At 42.9% G+C, this 15,059-nt stretch overlaps 1 protein-coding gene across 1 annotated transcript in view; it reads right to left on the minus strand.

The window, feature by feature from the left end:
- Nucleotides 1-3,447, minus strand: part of Usp38 (ubiquitin specific peptidase 38) — a 32,314-nt gene extending 28,867 nt beyond the window's left edge. Inside the window, exons 1-2 of the mRNA XM_021170325.2 lie at nucleotides 2,277-3,447; nucleotides 749-884 (exon numbers count right to left, since the gene is read on the minus strand). Of these exons, the coding sequence (XP_021025984.1) occupies nucleotides 749-884; nucleotides 2,277-2,958 (818 nt within the window). The 5' untranslated portion in view covers nucleotides 2,959-3,447. The remainder of the gene's footprint in view (nucleotides 1-748; nucleotides 885-2,276) is intronic.
- Between the last annotated feature and the right edge of the window lie 11,612 nt (nucleotides 3,448-15,059).

The raw sequence follows: 15,059 nt of genomic DNA on the forward strand, positions 1-15,059 counted from the left end.
TCCTGAGTTTAATTCCCAGCAACCACACGGTGGCTCATACCCATCTGTAATGGGATCTGGTGTATCTGAAGACAGCTACAGTGTACTCATATGCATAAAAAATAAATCAATCTTTAAAAAGCAAAACAACCCCCCCCAAATCACAAACAAACAAACAAACGAACAAAAAGAAAACAGCTAGAATAAGGGAAAGAAAATAGATTTCATGAGGCAAAGGTAGGGGCTGGAGAGATGGCTCGGCAGATAGGAGCCACTTGGTCTTACAGAGGATCCAAGTTTGATTTTCAGCACACACCTAGTGGTTCATAAACATCCATAATTCTAGTTGCAGGAGCTGACCTCTGACACCATGCGTGCACACAGTACACATACACATTCAAAAGCAAAACACATAAAATAAAATAAATAAATCCAAAGAGACAGGGGCAGAAGTGTCACCTATTGAGTCCGGCTGAAAGAGAAAAATAAAACCCCTACCTCGTTAAGAGAAACAAAACCAAACCCAGAATAATACGAGGATAACACCCCTCCCTCCCCCGCAAGAAGGCTACAGGAAACAGTAAGGAATAGATTGTCTAGAAAAACAACCCACCCACACAACTTCAAATGAGACTATAGGAAGGTGAATCATTCTAACTAATCTGGAGAAACTACAAATTTACTTCTAGATTTTAGTTTTAGAAATTTCTCCAAGTTTTTCACTATCCAAAAACCCAGACTATGTCCTGGTATGTAAACATCAAAGTACCTGCAGAGAGCTTGGGTCATACTCGCATCTTTTACATTTGGGTCAGTGGTTAGGCTCCTGATGAGGACTGTGATCATCTGCAGAGGAATATGCTGCACCAGGCTTGCCAAGGCAACCGAGGGCTCAAAGGATGCATCTAGTTGTTAAGTTGAAAAGACAGACAAATATGGCATGGAGATTAAAAGTGAAGTACATCATGGGTAGACTCTAAATCGAAAGTTAAACCATAAAAGAGAGGTTAAGAGGAAATAGCAATAATCACTCATTCTATAGCCACATCACTAAATTAGAAAAACTATTGTTAAGTTTTTTCAATAAGCTACTTTGTTGTTAATAGTACATTTATGGGTTTAGATAATACTTTAGAAAGCAGTAATCAGGGGTGGGTAAGAACCAGTCAAATATTCTAATTTCCATGTCAGAGGCTCATATTATAGTTGTCATTACACTCCTGTGATACTTGAAAAAAATCTTAAGAGTAGAAATTAAGGCGAAGGGTTGGCTTTGCTTATATAAAATGTAAGGCATCAAGATGGTCTGCTTCAGTAGTACAATGAAAGACTTGGAAAAAACTTCTAACAGCTATGACAAACTACAAGTCCGATGATAGGAAGGGGAAGCAAATGCCCCTGGTATTTCTTAACCCCGTCAGACTATGGGAGCCTTTAAAGCTCAACCCTCATTTCTGGCTAAGGTAAAAAGGGGCAGCTCCACAAAGTTCACTCTGACTCTGGTTGTGAACCTACTGCTTCACAACTGCCAGACTTTAAAGCACCTTCAAGGACAGACACAGACAAGATTCTAGCTGAGGTTTTCTAAGACCTTTCCCTAGTTTTTGAGGATGCAGTTCATGATAAAGATAAGACAGACTACTTACTACCTAAGCTGTCACACTTGTCTTCATGCTCCCTGGATCTCCTGTCACATACACTGTTGTGGAGTGAAATGCTGACATTTAAAAACCACTATATGGTATACCGGGACAATCTTATAATAGATTGTGCACGACTCATGAATATTTTAAAAATGAGAACACCAGAAAACAGAAAAAAAAAAAAAAAAAAAAAAAACCAAACCCAACAAAATACCCTTCAATAAGATGATGGGTTACACACAGTAACTATAACCCCCTGCGGCAAGCATCATATATGACCATTAGTCAGTAATGACTAGAAGCGTTTCATCCTGGCTGTCAGCCTGTAAGAATTCCAAAACTGGAGCAGAGGTGGTGTAATTAAATGACTTGTTCAGTGACAAAGGTGTTTGGACTTAGGCATCCTCAACGTTTTGGCTCCAGCGTACCATTCTGAACAAGGCAGTGAAGAGTAACATTTTGCATAAGGGTATTTAGTTTTGCTCTCCGTCAAGAACGTCTCTTACTGGAGGAGTTACTCTAATAAAATAGGCTGGCTGGCCTCTTTCAGTACCCCAAAAGAGAATGCTTCTGGGAAAAAAGTGCACTGTGTTTATGAGACACACGTGTTGAATTTCCAAGACACACTTTCCTGAAATAATGACCCTTACTTACCTGTGGAAGAGATGCTTGCAAAAACTTCTTGCAGAGAAGGTAGCAGCGTGGAGGGCTCAGCCTTCCAAATATTCTGTAGTAAGGTACTCACTTTCGTTACCTGGGAGACATACTCCCGTAGCTCCTTCTCATGAGTGGACACGCACTGGAAATGACCTATCGTTCGAACCAGCTGTTGACAGAAGGTAACTGACAGTTTCCCTTTGGGGACGCACTGCACGAAATCGGTCAGAAGGTCGCTCAGCCGGGCACAGAGCACTGGCTCCGGCCTCTCGCAAACCATTCGCAGGACCTCCACCTGGAGCAGGCTGAAGAGATCCAGCACCGACGGGCAGCTCATAATCAGCTTCAGGCCGTTGTGAATGTAGTCCAGGATGGCGACGTCCTTCCTGTCCACTGAGTGGTAGCCCTGCTGAAGGAGGCCCAACACGAAAGTCTTGTTGAAGAAGGACTCGAACTCCGGCCGGTGGTACCGCGCGTAGGCCTCCAGCACCTGGTGGCCCACTTGTCGCTGGAAAGGGTCCTGGCCCTCCAGGATGAGGCGGGTCGTTAGGTCAAACATGGCCTCGCACTGCGCCTCGTCGAGCCAATGCTCCGCGAACTCCACCACCTTCCGCACAATCATCCGCTTGAGCGGCAGCGGGTGCGAGGAGCTCACCAGGCCTTCCAGGATCTTGTCCATCGTCGCCACTCTGCAAGGCCAGGCCCAGGGGATAAGGAGCTGGCGGCGGCAGCCCCGGGGGGCAGCAAAGCGCCGCGGCGGGGAGGAACTTGGAGCCAACCAGCAGCAGGACCGGCCACCGCCACCGCCGCCTCAGCAGCCACATTTATCGAGTGGGAAGGCCCATCCGAGCCGGGACGGGAGCGAGCGATTCTGGGACGCCGAAAGGCTGCGGGTCCCCGCGGTCCGCCTCAGGGGCCGGAGGTCCGCACACGGCTGCCTCGCTGGGCCCGCGACCTCTCTCAGCTCGGGGCGCAGGGACCCTCCAGGCTGAGCTGGAAGGTGAGGAGCACCTTCGTGTCCCGGGTCAGTGCGGAGCCCCGGCTCCCGCGGGTGGGCAGTTAAAAGCCGCCCTAGGTTGAGTCTGGAGGCGCTGTCAACGCGAATACCTCGATCTGCCAAGGAGAGGAGCCGGAGGCGCGGAACACCCTGAACCCGGAAGCAGAAATACTGGCGAATAGGAAGTGAAGCTCCGAGGTACAGCGGATAGGTCCGCCCTCGCCCCGCCCACTTTCTTCCGGTCCTTCCTGGCTACGTTCGACCCATTTCCTGCTGGCCCCGCCCCTCCCCCTTCTCCATGTAGCTCCTCCCCCGACAGGCCGCGCCCCCTTCCCTGGCGCGCAGGCGCGGAGACACGGAGTGAGTCGCGCGGCCACTCTCGCGTCACTGGAGACTGTGTGGTATGTCACTGGCGGACTTCCGGAGGCGCTGCTCAGGGAGCCTAGAGGGCATGTCTGTACTCTGAGGTTCTTGTCGCCGGACGTGGATTCCGTCAGTGTTACGGGTTAGAAACTCAGAGACCACTCAGCGCGAGCGAACCGAGAGTCTATACTGAACCGCTGGCGACTGCCGGGGGGTGGGGGAACCCTTCTCCCAGAGCAGCCGGGAGAACGCACTGTACAGGGAGCTGTAAAAGGCAGAGAACACGGAAACACTACTTCCTTGTTTGCCCTTGGCAGGGGGAATAAAGTAAGCAAGCTGCTTACTAGAAGCCCAAAACGTGCAGTTGCCTGAGGCATTTCCCCGAGTTTCTAGGGCAGGGTTGGGGTACAGGACTTTTCACTTTCATCAGGGAATGATGTGTCAGTTTCCAGGTAAACCAAAGATGGCTCCAGCTGAGACAAAATGGAGGAACTCCTTTTTTTTAACTATGTCATAGTCTGAGACATGTTGCTTATGAAGACAATTCGAGGAAGTGCTATTAATTGTTTAAGATCTTGTGTCTGAGAAAATTTTGGAAACGCGAGAAGAGCACTAGTTTAGGAAGTGAAGAAAGTATAAGGAAAAAAAAAAACAACCAAGCTTTGGGGAAAATCTTTCTAAAGACCTTGTTAGGCCCAGACAAACTCCAATGTCTTAAATGGCTGGGATTTTCTTCTGAAACGATTGCTAATGTAGAGTACTGGTGGCTCATATATTTAGTGGTGATTCAAAACAAGGTTGTAAAAATAGATTTTTTTTTAGTGGGTGGTGTTAGTACATGCCTTTAATCCCAGCACTTGGGAGGCAGAGGCAAATGGATTTCTGAGTTTGAAGCCAGCCTGGTCTACAGAGTGAGTTCCAGGACAGTCAGGGCTACACAGAGAAACCCTGTCTGGAAAAACTAAAAAAATAAAAATAGTGAGCTTTTGTATTCAGTGTTCAGTGTATAAGCAAGAGCCTTCTCAGCTAAATTTAGATCCAGGCATGGTGGCATCCACCTTTAATCCATGGAGATAAGGCCAAGCAGATCTCTGAGTTCAAGGCCAGCCTGGGACAAGCAGGTTCTAGGTGAAGAGCTTAACTCAAGGCATGGTGGTACATGCTTTTAGTTCCAGCATTACAAGAGACAGCCAAATAGGTCTCTGAGTTCAAAGTCAATCTACAGAGCAAGTTTCAGGAAACCCAAGCTTAGGCAGAGAGGGAGTTGGAAAACAGAAAGCTGATAATAGAACATGGTGGGAGTGGGAGGACATATTCCAGCTTAAGCAAGCAGCAGAACTTGGCAGCTTTGGCCATGTGGCTCTTGCTTTAAAGAAAGGACTACTGGGACAATTGATGCTGGTAGCTGGAGCTAAGAAATTAGTGGTGATTACGAAGAGATCAGTATCACTGAAGTGAAATCTTCTGGGATGTGTTTTCCGAGAGCACAAAGAAACTGTGTTCCAGAGATAGCCAAGGCTGGATCTTGAGCTGCAGCTCTACGTGGTAATGGGTAAATGGTAAAGGGTCACCCAGGTGGTTTTGAAGGCAAGAAGTGGTCAGAAAGAGCAGCTGAGGCTTAGCACTGTGCAAGGCCATGGATTGCCATTGGTGAAGGTGCCACCTCAGTTGTAGTTGATGGCCCAGGACTGAAAGAGTCATGCAAAGAAGTTGAACCATGAAGAGAGCCTGAGAGGCTATTGGTGAAGCCTAGTTGCAGCAGAAGACCCCAGTGTATTGTAGATGTAGTATCATGGGATGAACGCCAAGAAGAGCAGTAGCAGTGGAATGCATCAACCTGAGTTTAGAGTGCTACAGAGGGCAGAACTGGAGAAGTGATGGCAACCCTTTGGAGGAACCCAGAAGAAATGAGAACTTGAGTAAAACAAAAATACTCATCCACAGATGTTTACAGGAGGTTTATGTGTAATAGTCAACAGTAATGGTAATCAATGGAATGGTTAAATTGGATGAATAAACCGGTTCATTGAAAACAATATCAACAAGAAAATGCAACAGGCTTGATAGGCATACCCACTTACCAGATCTCAGGGGCATTATTCCAAGTTAAAAGAGGCAGCCTCCAATGGCATACTCCTAAAGTCCCTTTATATAGTATTGTCAAAAATAAAATTTTTAGAGATGAAAGATGTGATTATTAGGGTTTATTTAGGATGGTAGAGGAGAGTGGGTATAAGTATGAAGGAGTAGATTAATTCATTGTGATGAGCAGGTTCTTCACCTTGATAAAATGGCATATAACTATAATATACATACATACATCCACCGATGTCAGCTTCCTGAATTTTATATTGTGCTATATGTAGGAAGTGTGTGAAGTGAAAATTATGGTTTCTTCAGAAAGTCAGTTGTGTCAGATGGTGTTTTGCTGGAGCAAACATGTAGCCTCCCTCAGCCTTGAAGCAGGCTGATCCAGACTTTGACCTTATTGCCACTAAGAAGGAGATTACCTAGAGTAGAGCCTTCTGACCTTGATGGCTCTGTTTGCTCTTCTCCAAGACTCTGCTTCCTGCTGAAAGGTCCTTGAGACCTTCCGGAGACACACCCTGTAGATCGCCTATGGGCTGGCTCCAGGCACCAAGAATGGGCTGGCAGGGGATGGGCCTACCCTCTTTATAAGCACAGACTATCAGTAAACTTTGGGGGCCTTGAACAGAAACATGTTTTGGCCTCCATTATTTCTCTCATCATTCTCTCCCATACAGCTCTGGCCTCCCACTCAGGAACCCAGTTAGTGTGGCTACAGGCGGCCTACACAAACATGGAGTGTTTTTCTGAAGCAGACACAGGATGCTTTGCTAAAGCAAGCACATGAAAAGGGTGTGTGATGAAGGATTTTTCACAATGGCACACATGTATTGGTGCCTTATATTGCATAGCTGAGCTTCATTTGTCGTGATTCCATAGAGAGAAATGCACAAAAAAAACCTCTGGTCGTGTTCTGGCGGCTTCTTGCCACTTCCACGGACTTGATAGAGTGATGTCAGTTGAAACAGACTCACGTGCTGAGGCACAACACATGGTGAGACAAGACCTGTGGAGGACACATGTTTAGAGGGAGTATTAAATGGACTTAACAGACAGTGACCCGAGGCTCGAAAGCTCTACAGTGCTTCTTGGTCTCAAGTCTCTTGCTGAGGGAGGTATGGCAAAGAACTTCTCCTGACTTAATTGCTCCTGCTGACTGGTGCTGATTTGGTGGAGGCCTGGCTCTTTCTGCTAAGTTGTGCCACCACTGCTGATTGGTGTTTGCTATCCAGACACTACTCAACTGGATTGCTGGTGTATCTGTTAAGTGTTTGTGAGTGGATTGAGCTGCTGACTCCTCTGAACTGAACTGTTGATTTCTTGACAGTGCAGATGGGATTTGCTCCAAAGAGCAATTTCTAAACAGGTCCACTTCTATGTCTTAATAACCTTTCTTTTATACTTCCTCCAGTGTGTAGTGGGCTAGAAGGATTTAAGAGCCATTATTAAAATTAGGGTTGAGAAATACTGAAATTACAGATGTGTAACACTGGGGGAACTGGAATGAAGGGTTAAAAGGATCTCCATATTTGTAACTCTGTAATCCTCTTAAAAATTGAGACAAATGACCTCTCACTCTCATATCTAATCTTAGTAGGTAAGCAGCCAGAGCTTATGGTTAGGTGATCCTGCTGCACCCTCTATTATTTTCTAAGGGGAAAAAAACCCAGCCTGTAATATATAGAAATGGTGACGCTGGAGCTTCCCAAATCATTTTTCAAGAGCAAATGTAAACAAGACTGTGCTTATATTCCCCACTGGTGGACTGAATTTTCCCCCTTACCTAGTTATTTCTACTCATCATTAAAAAAGAGCTAAGAGTTTTTTGTAATAAAGATTCTCAAGTGTCTGGGCCTTACTCCCTGTAATATGGAATTTCTGATTGTAAGGAACATGTCTTAGGTTACTTGAGATGCCATGATAATGTACCACAGGCTGGGAAGCTTAAACAACTGAAATGCATTCTTCTCCAACTCTGGGTGCTGGATGTTTAAAATCAGGTTGCAGCAGACCTTTTTCTGTTTTCACCTTGCTATGTCTTCATGTGGACATTCTTCTTTGTGTGCAAGGAGAAAGAAAATTTTCTGCTGTATCTTTTCCACTCCACTTCTTTCTTGTCTTATAAAAATAGAACAAGAGTACGGGATCCAGAGAGAGATGAGAGGTGAGATCAGGAAAGGATATTGAGAGGGAGAATAAAAACAAATATCACGTTATCTCTTAACGTGTGGAAACTAGATTATATATATATATATATACACACACACATACATATATACACATATACATATATATGTATGTATATATATAAACATATGTATATATATCACATATATAGTTCACATATATATGTATATACATGTGTGTGTGTGTGTGTGTGTGTGTGTGTATATGTGTGAAACCAGCAGTGCAACTAACTGTGGGAAGGAAGAGGGCTATGGGAAGGAGGAGGGCCAAGAGAGGGCATGGGGGTTAAATATGAGTGCATGTATTTTCATGTATATATGAAAATATCATGATGAAACCCATTCTGTATGTTAAAATTAATTTAAAAGGCTTAGTAAAATAAATAATAATGACAAATCCAAAAGCACACCAGTTTTACTAGATTAAGTACTACCTTTAATTATATTTTAAAGGCTTTATCTCCAAATATGATCACATGGAGAGTAGGAACTCAACATACAGATTTGGGAGTTAGCTTTTGGTGGGCAAAATGTAGTCCATAATGGAAATCAGTTTTCCCAACTGTGTGGCCTAACTTTGCTCATATTAAATCAGATCAATGTATCATCAGTGATATTACATTTTAAGTTGTGGTAGAGCTCAGAAATCTGAAAATTTAGTACTCTTGATGCTAACTCATAAGCAGGCCTGAGTACATTAATTTAAGGATCTTCTTGGACTATATTATAGATCAGAAAAAAGTATAACAGGTTAAGTCAATTATTGACATAGCTGCAGGTTTTATACTCCTTGGTGTATAACTGCAATAAAGTGGTGTGTGTGTGTGTAAAATAGTAAAGATAGAAACTCACTTTGAAAGATTTAGAAATTGAAGACATCTTAAAATTCCAGACTGAGAAGCAAATAGGCTTGTGTTGTGAGACACACGTGGTGTTAACACTTGGGAGGTTGAGGCAGAAAGGATCAAGAATTCAGAATAATTCTCTGCTACATAGTAAATTTGATCCCACCCTGAGCTATATGCAACTCTGAATCAAAGACCCAACATCCTTGAACTTACATGGTGGAATGAGAGAACTGACTCCTAAAGTTGTTCTTTTTACCTCTCCCAACATGTTCTTGTGGTACCTGCCCCATAAAGAAGTTATTTATTTATTTATTTATTTATTTATTTATTTATTTAGAGTCAGGGTTTCTCAGTGTAGCTTTGGCTGTCCTGGAACTCACTCTGTAGACCAGGTTGGCTTCAAAATCAGAGATCTATCCACCTGCCTCTGCCTCCCAAGTTCTAGGATTAAAGGTGTACACCACCACCACCACTACCACCTGACATCATAAGTTATATTTTTAAAGGAAAGAAATGAAAAATGGAATTTCACATGGTTCAGTGAGGGTTTTTTTTGCATATAGCCTTATTCATTTTTACAAATCTAAGCAGAGGATAAAGTAGAAAGTGGGTCAGAATTACTTATGATGTAGCCAAGTCCAGGGAAGCAGGATTGTAAACACCACTACTTTGCAGACCAAAGATTACCTGATCAGGCTGGTGAGAAATAATTCCTGACCGGGCACAGGTTGGGGGGAGGGGCTTTTCACAGCTAGACTGAGGGTGTGACAAGTTTGTTGTAAGCAATCAGACTTTTTATACCTTTATCAGAAAAAGAATGTACTCGCTGTTGTGAGGAAGAATAGAAGGTAGTTGCCAGGATACAATGACATTTCCAAGCTATACAGGGTACGCAAGATTGTCTAAGACCAACTGTCTTATCAAATTTCTCTATGCTTTGTTGACTTCTAAGGGACACAGAGAAACACAGAGGTAACTCGACTGCTTCACAACCTGAGGGAGTGCCCCTGTTTCTCAGGATCTCAAAGGCATACTACCCTAGGAATTAGACTCTTTGAAAAACCTTTGGCACAGGCCTCTCAATGGAGCTAGACCAGGCCAACTCCGTGATTTCCCCACACAAGATGAAAGCAGCAAAAAGGCTATGTAAGTGCAAGGGATAATTATAAGTGACCATAGGATCTAACTTGGAAAAGGTATTATTGAGACTGTGAGGGAGTGAGATACAGTGGGGAAAAATGGTGTGTGTGTGTGTGTGTGTGTGTGTGCGCGCGCGCGTGTGTGTGCGCGTGCTGGGATTAAGGAATTGTAAGGTCTTGGGGCCAGAAGGCCAAATGCTCTACTTTCCATTAGAGAGAGTAAACTGGAAAGATGCAAAGTGGTGAGAAAATGGGGTATCCACCTTCATGTGATGTCACAGGGAATGACAAGGATTATGTTTTGGCCTCCAGAGTCAGTGGCTGGAAGTAGGGGTGGACATTAGCATGGATGTACATAGAACTGGTAATTGTGTCAAGAGAAGTGAGCTAGTCTCAGAAGGACAAGCACTGCGTTTCTCTTATATAAAGAAGCTAGTTTTAAGCCTCTGCCTGCTTGCCTACCCCCGCTCTGTGTGTGTGTGTGTGTGTGTGTGTGTGTGTGTGTGTGAGAGAGAGAGAGAGAGAGAGAGAGAGAGAGAGAGAGAGAGAGAGAAATGTAATAGAAAAGGGACCCTAAGAATCGAGTGAAAAGATGAGTATGATGGAATCCTTGTGACTTGAAAGCAGAAAATATGGGACTATTTGATGGAAGACCAGAAATGGGGCTGGGGTGGGGGGTGGTTGGCTAAGGGACAAGCAAAACCAGCAGGGGGAGGGAGCAAATTGGAGTAAAGTATAATGACACTCATGTATGAAAATGCCACATGAAACTCATTACAACCTGTGTTGATGTAAAAAAGCTTTTAAACAAAATGATGAGATTTGTTATTCAAATGCAACGGAAATAAAGTATTGGCTTTGGCTGTTCAGATGAGCCCTTCAACACTGGGGAACATTAAGCAGTCATTTCCTTTGTAACTCACCTCAGATCTGCCCTGTCCTGGTTTCTTTCTTCTGGCCTTGTTCATCCTGTGGGTGTCAGCTCAGATATCTCTGTGTTTTAAGCTTATTTGTCATTGTGACAGAATATCTAATATAAATCTTTTGTCAAAGGATGAAAGATTCATTATCTCACAGTTTGAGGTTTCGGTTTGTGGTCACTTGGACCTGTGTGCTCAGTCAGAATATCATGGAAGTGGGAGAATGATGTAAGAACTAGAGAAAGGGAGCACAGGGAGGTGTAAGATAAAGCCCCCAGGGACATGCCCAATGACCCACTTCATCTAAGCTCATTCTCTACCTTTCTCCAACTCTTTAGTGACATCACTAATCCTACCATTCAGCAATCCCTTCATTAGTTCAGAGCCTGCAACATCTAATTGTCTCTAGAAATGCCTCACAGATATGTCAGAGCTGTACTACTAATCTGTTTTTTAAAAAAAAATTTTATTTATTTATTTTGAGACCAGGTCTTTCTACATAGCCCTAGCTGTCCTGAAATTAACTATGTAAAGCTCACTGAGGTCTGCCTGCCTCTGCCTCCCAAGTGCTGGGAGTGCGCCTCAACATGCCCAACCCTTTTAGGAGTTTCTTAATCCATTCAAGCTGACAACTAAAATTAACCATCTCACCAGCCTCCAGGGACACTTTATCAAACTTAGGCAGTAGCCAGTTATTCTATCCAACATCTTCATAATGTCCTATATTTCTAGCATTTACCACAATTGTATTTTATAATTCATATCTGTCTTTAGTATGCACTAGGATACCAGCTCCTTATAGGCAGGGCTCATCTTGTCCTACCCAGTGGCCCCATAGTATCTCCTAGCACTCAGCACTCAAAGATTATTTAAAATATGATCTTTGTTGTAACAAAAGTCCTTTGGGGTGTGTGCTCATATGTATATTTTCAAGGAAATATTTGCCAAGATTTTAGTATCATATGTTTTTATAAAATATATAAGTATTATATATATATGTTTCTAAGGGTTAATTCACATAACACACATATCCTTGTTAGAGGAAGATCCTATTAAAGCTCCCATGTCTTAATAAGGTAAAAATTTAGTTTGATTTTAAAAATTGCATGCAGATATTAAGTTTGAGCAAGGTAATGATTATTGGGGTTTATATACAGAATCACAAACAATAAAACACAAAACAAACAGGAAAACTTCTCAAAGACTTCCAAAGCAATAAATTATAATTTTTAGTGAAAAGCTTATTTCTATGCTAATAAATTTCTTTTTATATTTTTACTCTTTGATACTTCCCCCCTGAATATATATTACAAATAATCTTATGCCTGATAAATTGTTTTCATGTCAGAAAGATGAAATCTCTGGTAGTTTGCTGTATAGTGTGTACTTGTTACAGTTGTCTGTAAAAAGACATCTCTGTTGTCACTTGATAATCAAATTATAGGACTAGGATTTAAATTATACTTTAATATATATAAAATATATGCACAATTAGGGTAAGTATATGAAGAAGCTAAGCAAGATATTTAAATTGTAAGATTCAAGTATCTACTTAAATTTTCCATGTTTCACCTTTTCTAGATTATTTATTAAAGTCCTTGTAAAGACAGTTATTTTAGCTAATGACATACAGTGACCATGCTAATTATTAACTTGGACTTCCACATTGTATATATTTCACCTCTTCTCAAAATGTTGCCCTATATATTTTGAAGGTAATAGTTTTGTTATTTCTTCAGTGTCTAATGGATCCTATTGTCTCAGGAGATCTGGTGACCAGCTTCCCTTAGAATGCTGGGAAATTCCAGAAGCATGAGATGGAAGCCCTGCTGATGTAAGAGCTTCTCATGTACTGGGTTTAGGATAATTTCTTAGAGAATCATGTTGAAGAGTGTGTACCTTAACTATCTGAGTATCTCTGCTGGCCAACACCTTCTTGCTACCCATCATGACCCATGGGAAGGGACATCTCTGATGAAAGTTTCATAAATTGATAATAGACCTTGCTCCACTTGAGGATAATAAATATTCTGTGCAATGTGTTACTGCCCTTTTTTCTAATTTATTTTTATTTTATGTTCATTGGTGTTTTGCCTGCCTGTATATTTGTGTAAGGGTGTTAGAAGCATGAACTGAAGTTATAGATAGGTGTGAGCCACCATGTAGGTGCTGGGAATTGAACCTGGGTCCTCTGGAATAGTAGCCAGCGCTCTTAACCACTGAGTCATTTCTCCATTAGTGCTCCCCTCCTCCCCCACATTAGTTGAGGCCTTAACTAGGAATTTTTGTTTCTTAGATTAAATGTTAGTCTGTTATAGACTTCAATGTAGAAGAACATACTTGTCCTTTAGGTAAGGGTGTTTGTTACATTTGAATTTAAAGCATCCACTCCATTCCAGTCCTCATGCCCAGCTGGTGGTGGTACAGTGGAAGGTAGGCCCTAGATAATGGGATTAGGCCAGGAGGGGCAGGGCTGTGAAGGCTGCACTTGGCCTTAGGTTCTTTCTTTGGTTCCAGCTTCCTAATGTGATGTGAGAACCTTTGCCACAAGCTCTCACCAATGTGATCTGAGCTGCTTTGTGACAACTACTCTGAGGTGATGGACTACAGTCATCTGAAACCATAAGCCAAAACAAAGCTTTCCTTTCCTAAGGAAAGGTCAGAGTGTTGGGTTTGGGGTCAGAGTGATACAGGAAGGTCTGTCTGATAAGGTTTCTGAGTTGACCTCAGTGATGAAGCACTTTCATGTTCTGAGTATTTGGGAATGCTTACTTGAAGTGTTCTTCTTATTAAGATACAGCTGTGGGGGTGCCAAGAAAAGACTCTGAGGGCTGGGAACCAAGCAAGCTATCTTTCTGTTTTTGGTCTTGGATACTCTGTCTAGTTTGAGTTATAGATTCATGAAGATACATCCTTGTTTCCAAAACAGACAAAACTTGGTTTACTTCCAGTGAACTGTAGCCTTGGGTAAACTGCATGGATCTTTAGTTATACATTGGCAGAATATTAGTATCACTCTATTCTCAGAAATGCTTTGTAGAGTGAAACGTGAATAATGTGACTTAATAGGCACTCAGGGAGTGTAGTTTCCCCTTTTATTGGTGAGAAACTGGTTATAAAACCCAGACAAGCACATATCCCTTGTATAGAATGATGTAGTAGCTTGTGTGACAGAGAAAAAGATCAATAGAATGTAACTGAGCCAAATCCTTTAACACCACAGACTGGGTAACTGCACAGCTGCCTAGGGAGGCTGCTTCTACTCACCCAACACAGAAAGGGCAGTTATGATTCTGTCCAAGTCCAGCTTGGCAATTCAATGAGTCTCTTAGGGTTATTGACAGCTAAGGGTTGTAGCATGGGCGACTTCAGCAGTTGTATCACCAAAAAAAGCCCCACCCAATGTGCATGACAACTCAAAAGCTGATTCTGGAAGTTCCATACAGCACTGAAGTCTCTTCTTCCTCCACCTTGAGGGGAAGCCTTTGGAGTCTTGCGAAAGTTTTGTGATTCTCTGAGTAACTTTATTTTTTAAGATTTATTTATTTTATGTATGTATGAGGTCACTGTCACTGTCTTTAGACACACCAGAAGAGAGCATTAGATCTCATTACAGATGGTTGTGAGCCACTATGTGGTTGCTGGGAATTGAACTGATGACCTTCGGAAGAGCATCCAGTGCTTTTAACCACTGAGCCATCTCTGCAGCCCCTGAGTAACTTATGAGTTTTGTAAGCCTTGCACCCCCTCCATTAGTCAATGTTTCAATCTGAAGTTAACAGCTACACACAAACAGAACTTGGGGTTTTGAATACAAAGCAACTCACTGTAGCACTGATCTTAATAAAAAGGACACACACACGTTAAAGCTCTTGTCCCATGCCAAACTTTATTAGATCCATTCCAAGTCATCACAGCTCAGGCTTAGCAGGGGGAGTGCCAGGGCCACCAATACTGTTCTTCATGTCTCTTCTTACTGTGTCAGAAATTCATGCATGGATATGAAGGCTTTAAATAAGAAGTGTAATAAGAAAAGATAGCAGTGCTGGGTGGTGTGGTCTCCCCCCACCTGCTTGAACCTGCTTGCTCAAGGGTGGAGCTTCCTGCTCATTCGTCCTGCCACGCCTACTGCTGGACCCTGCCTTTGCTGCTTGGAGGAGGCACACACGTGTTCGTCCTGCTACTGGACCCTGAGTTACTTGGCGGGAAATCGGGTTCCCTCCCCCTTCCTTTATAACT

This window comes from Mus caroli, chromosome 8, assembly GCF_900094665.2.
Source record: "Mus caroli chromosome 8, CAROLI_EIJ_v1.1, whole genome shotgun sequence".
NCBI classification, from domain to species: domain Eukaryota; kingdom Metazoa; phylum Chordata; class Mammalia; order Rodentia; family Muridae; genus Mus; species Mus caroli.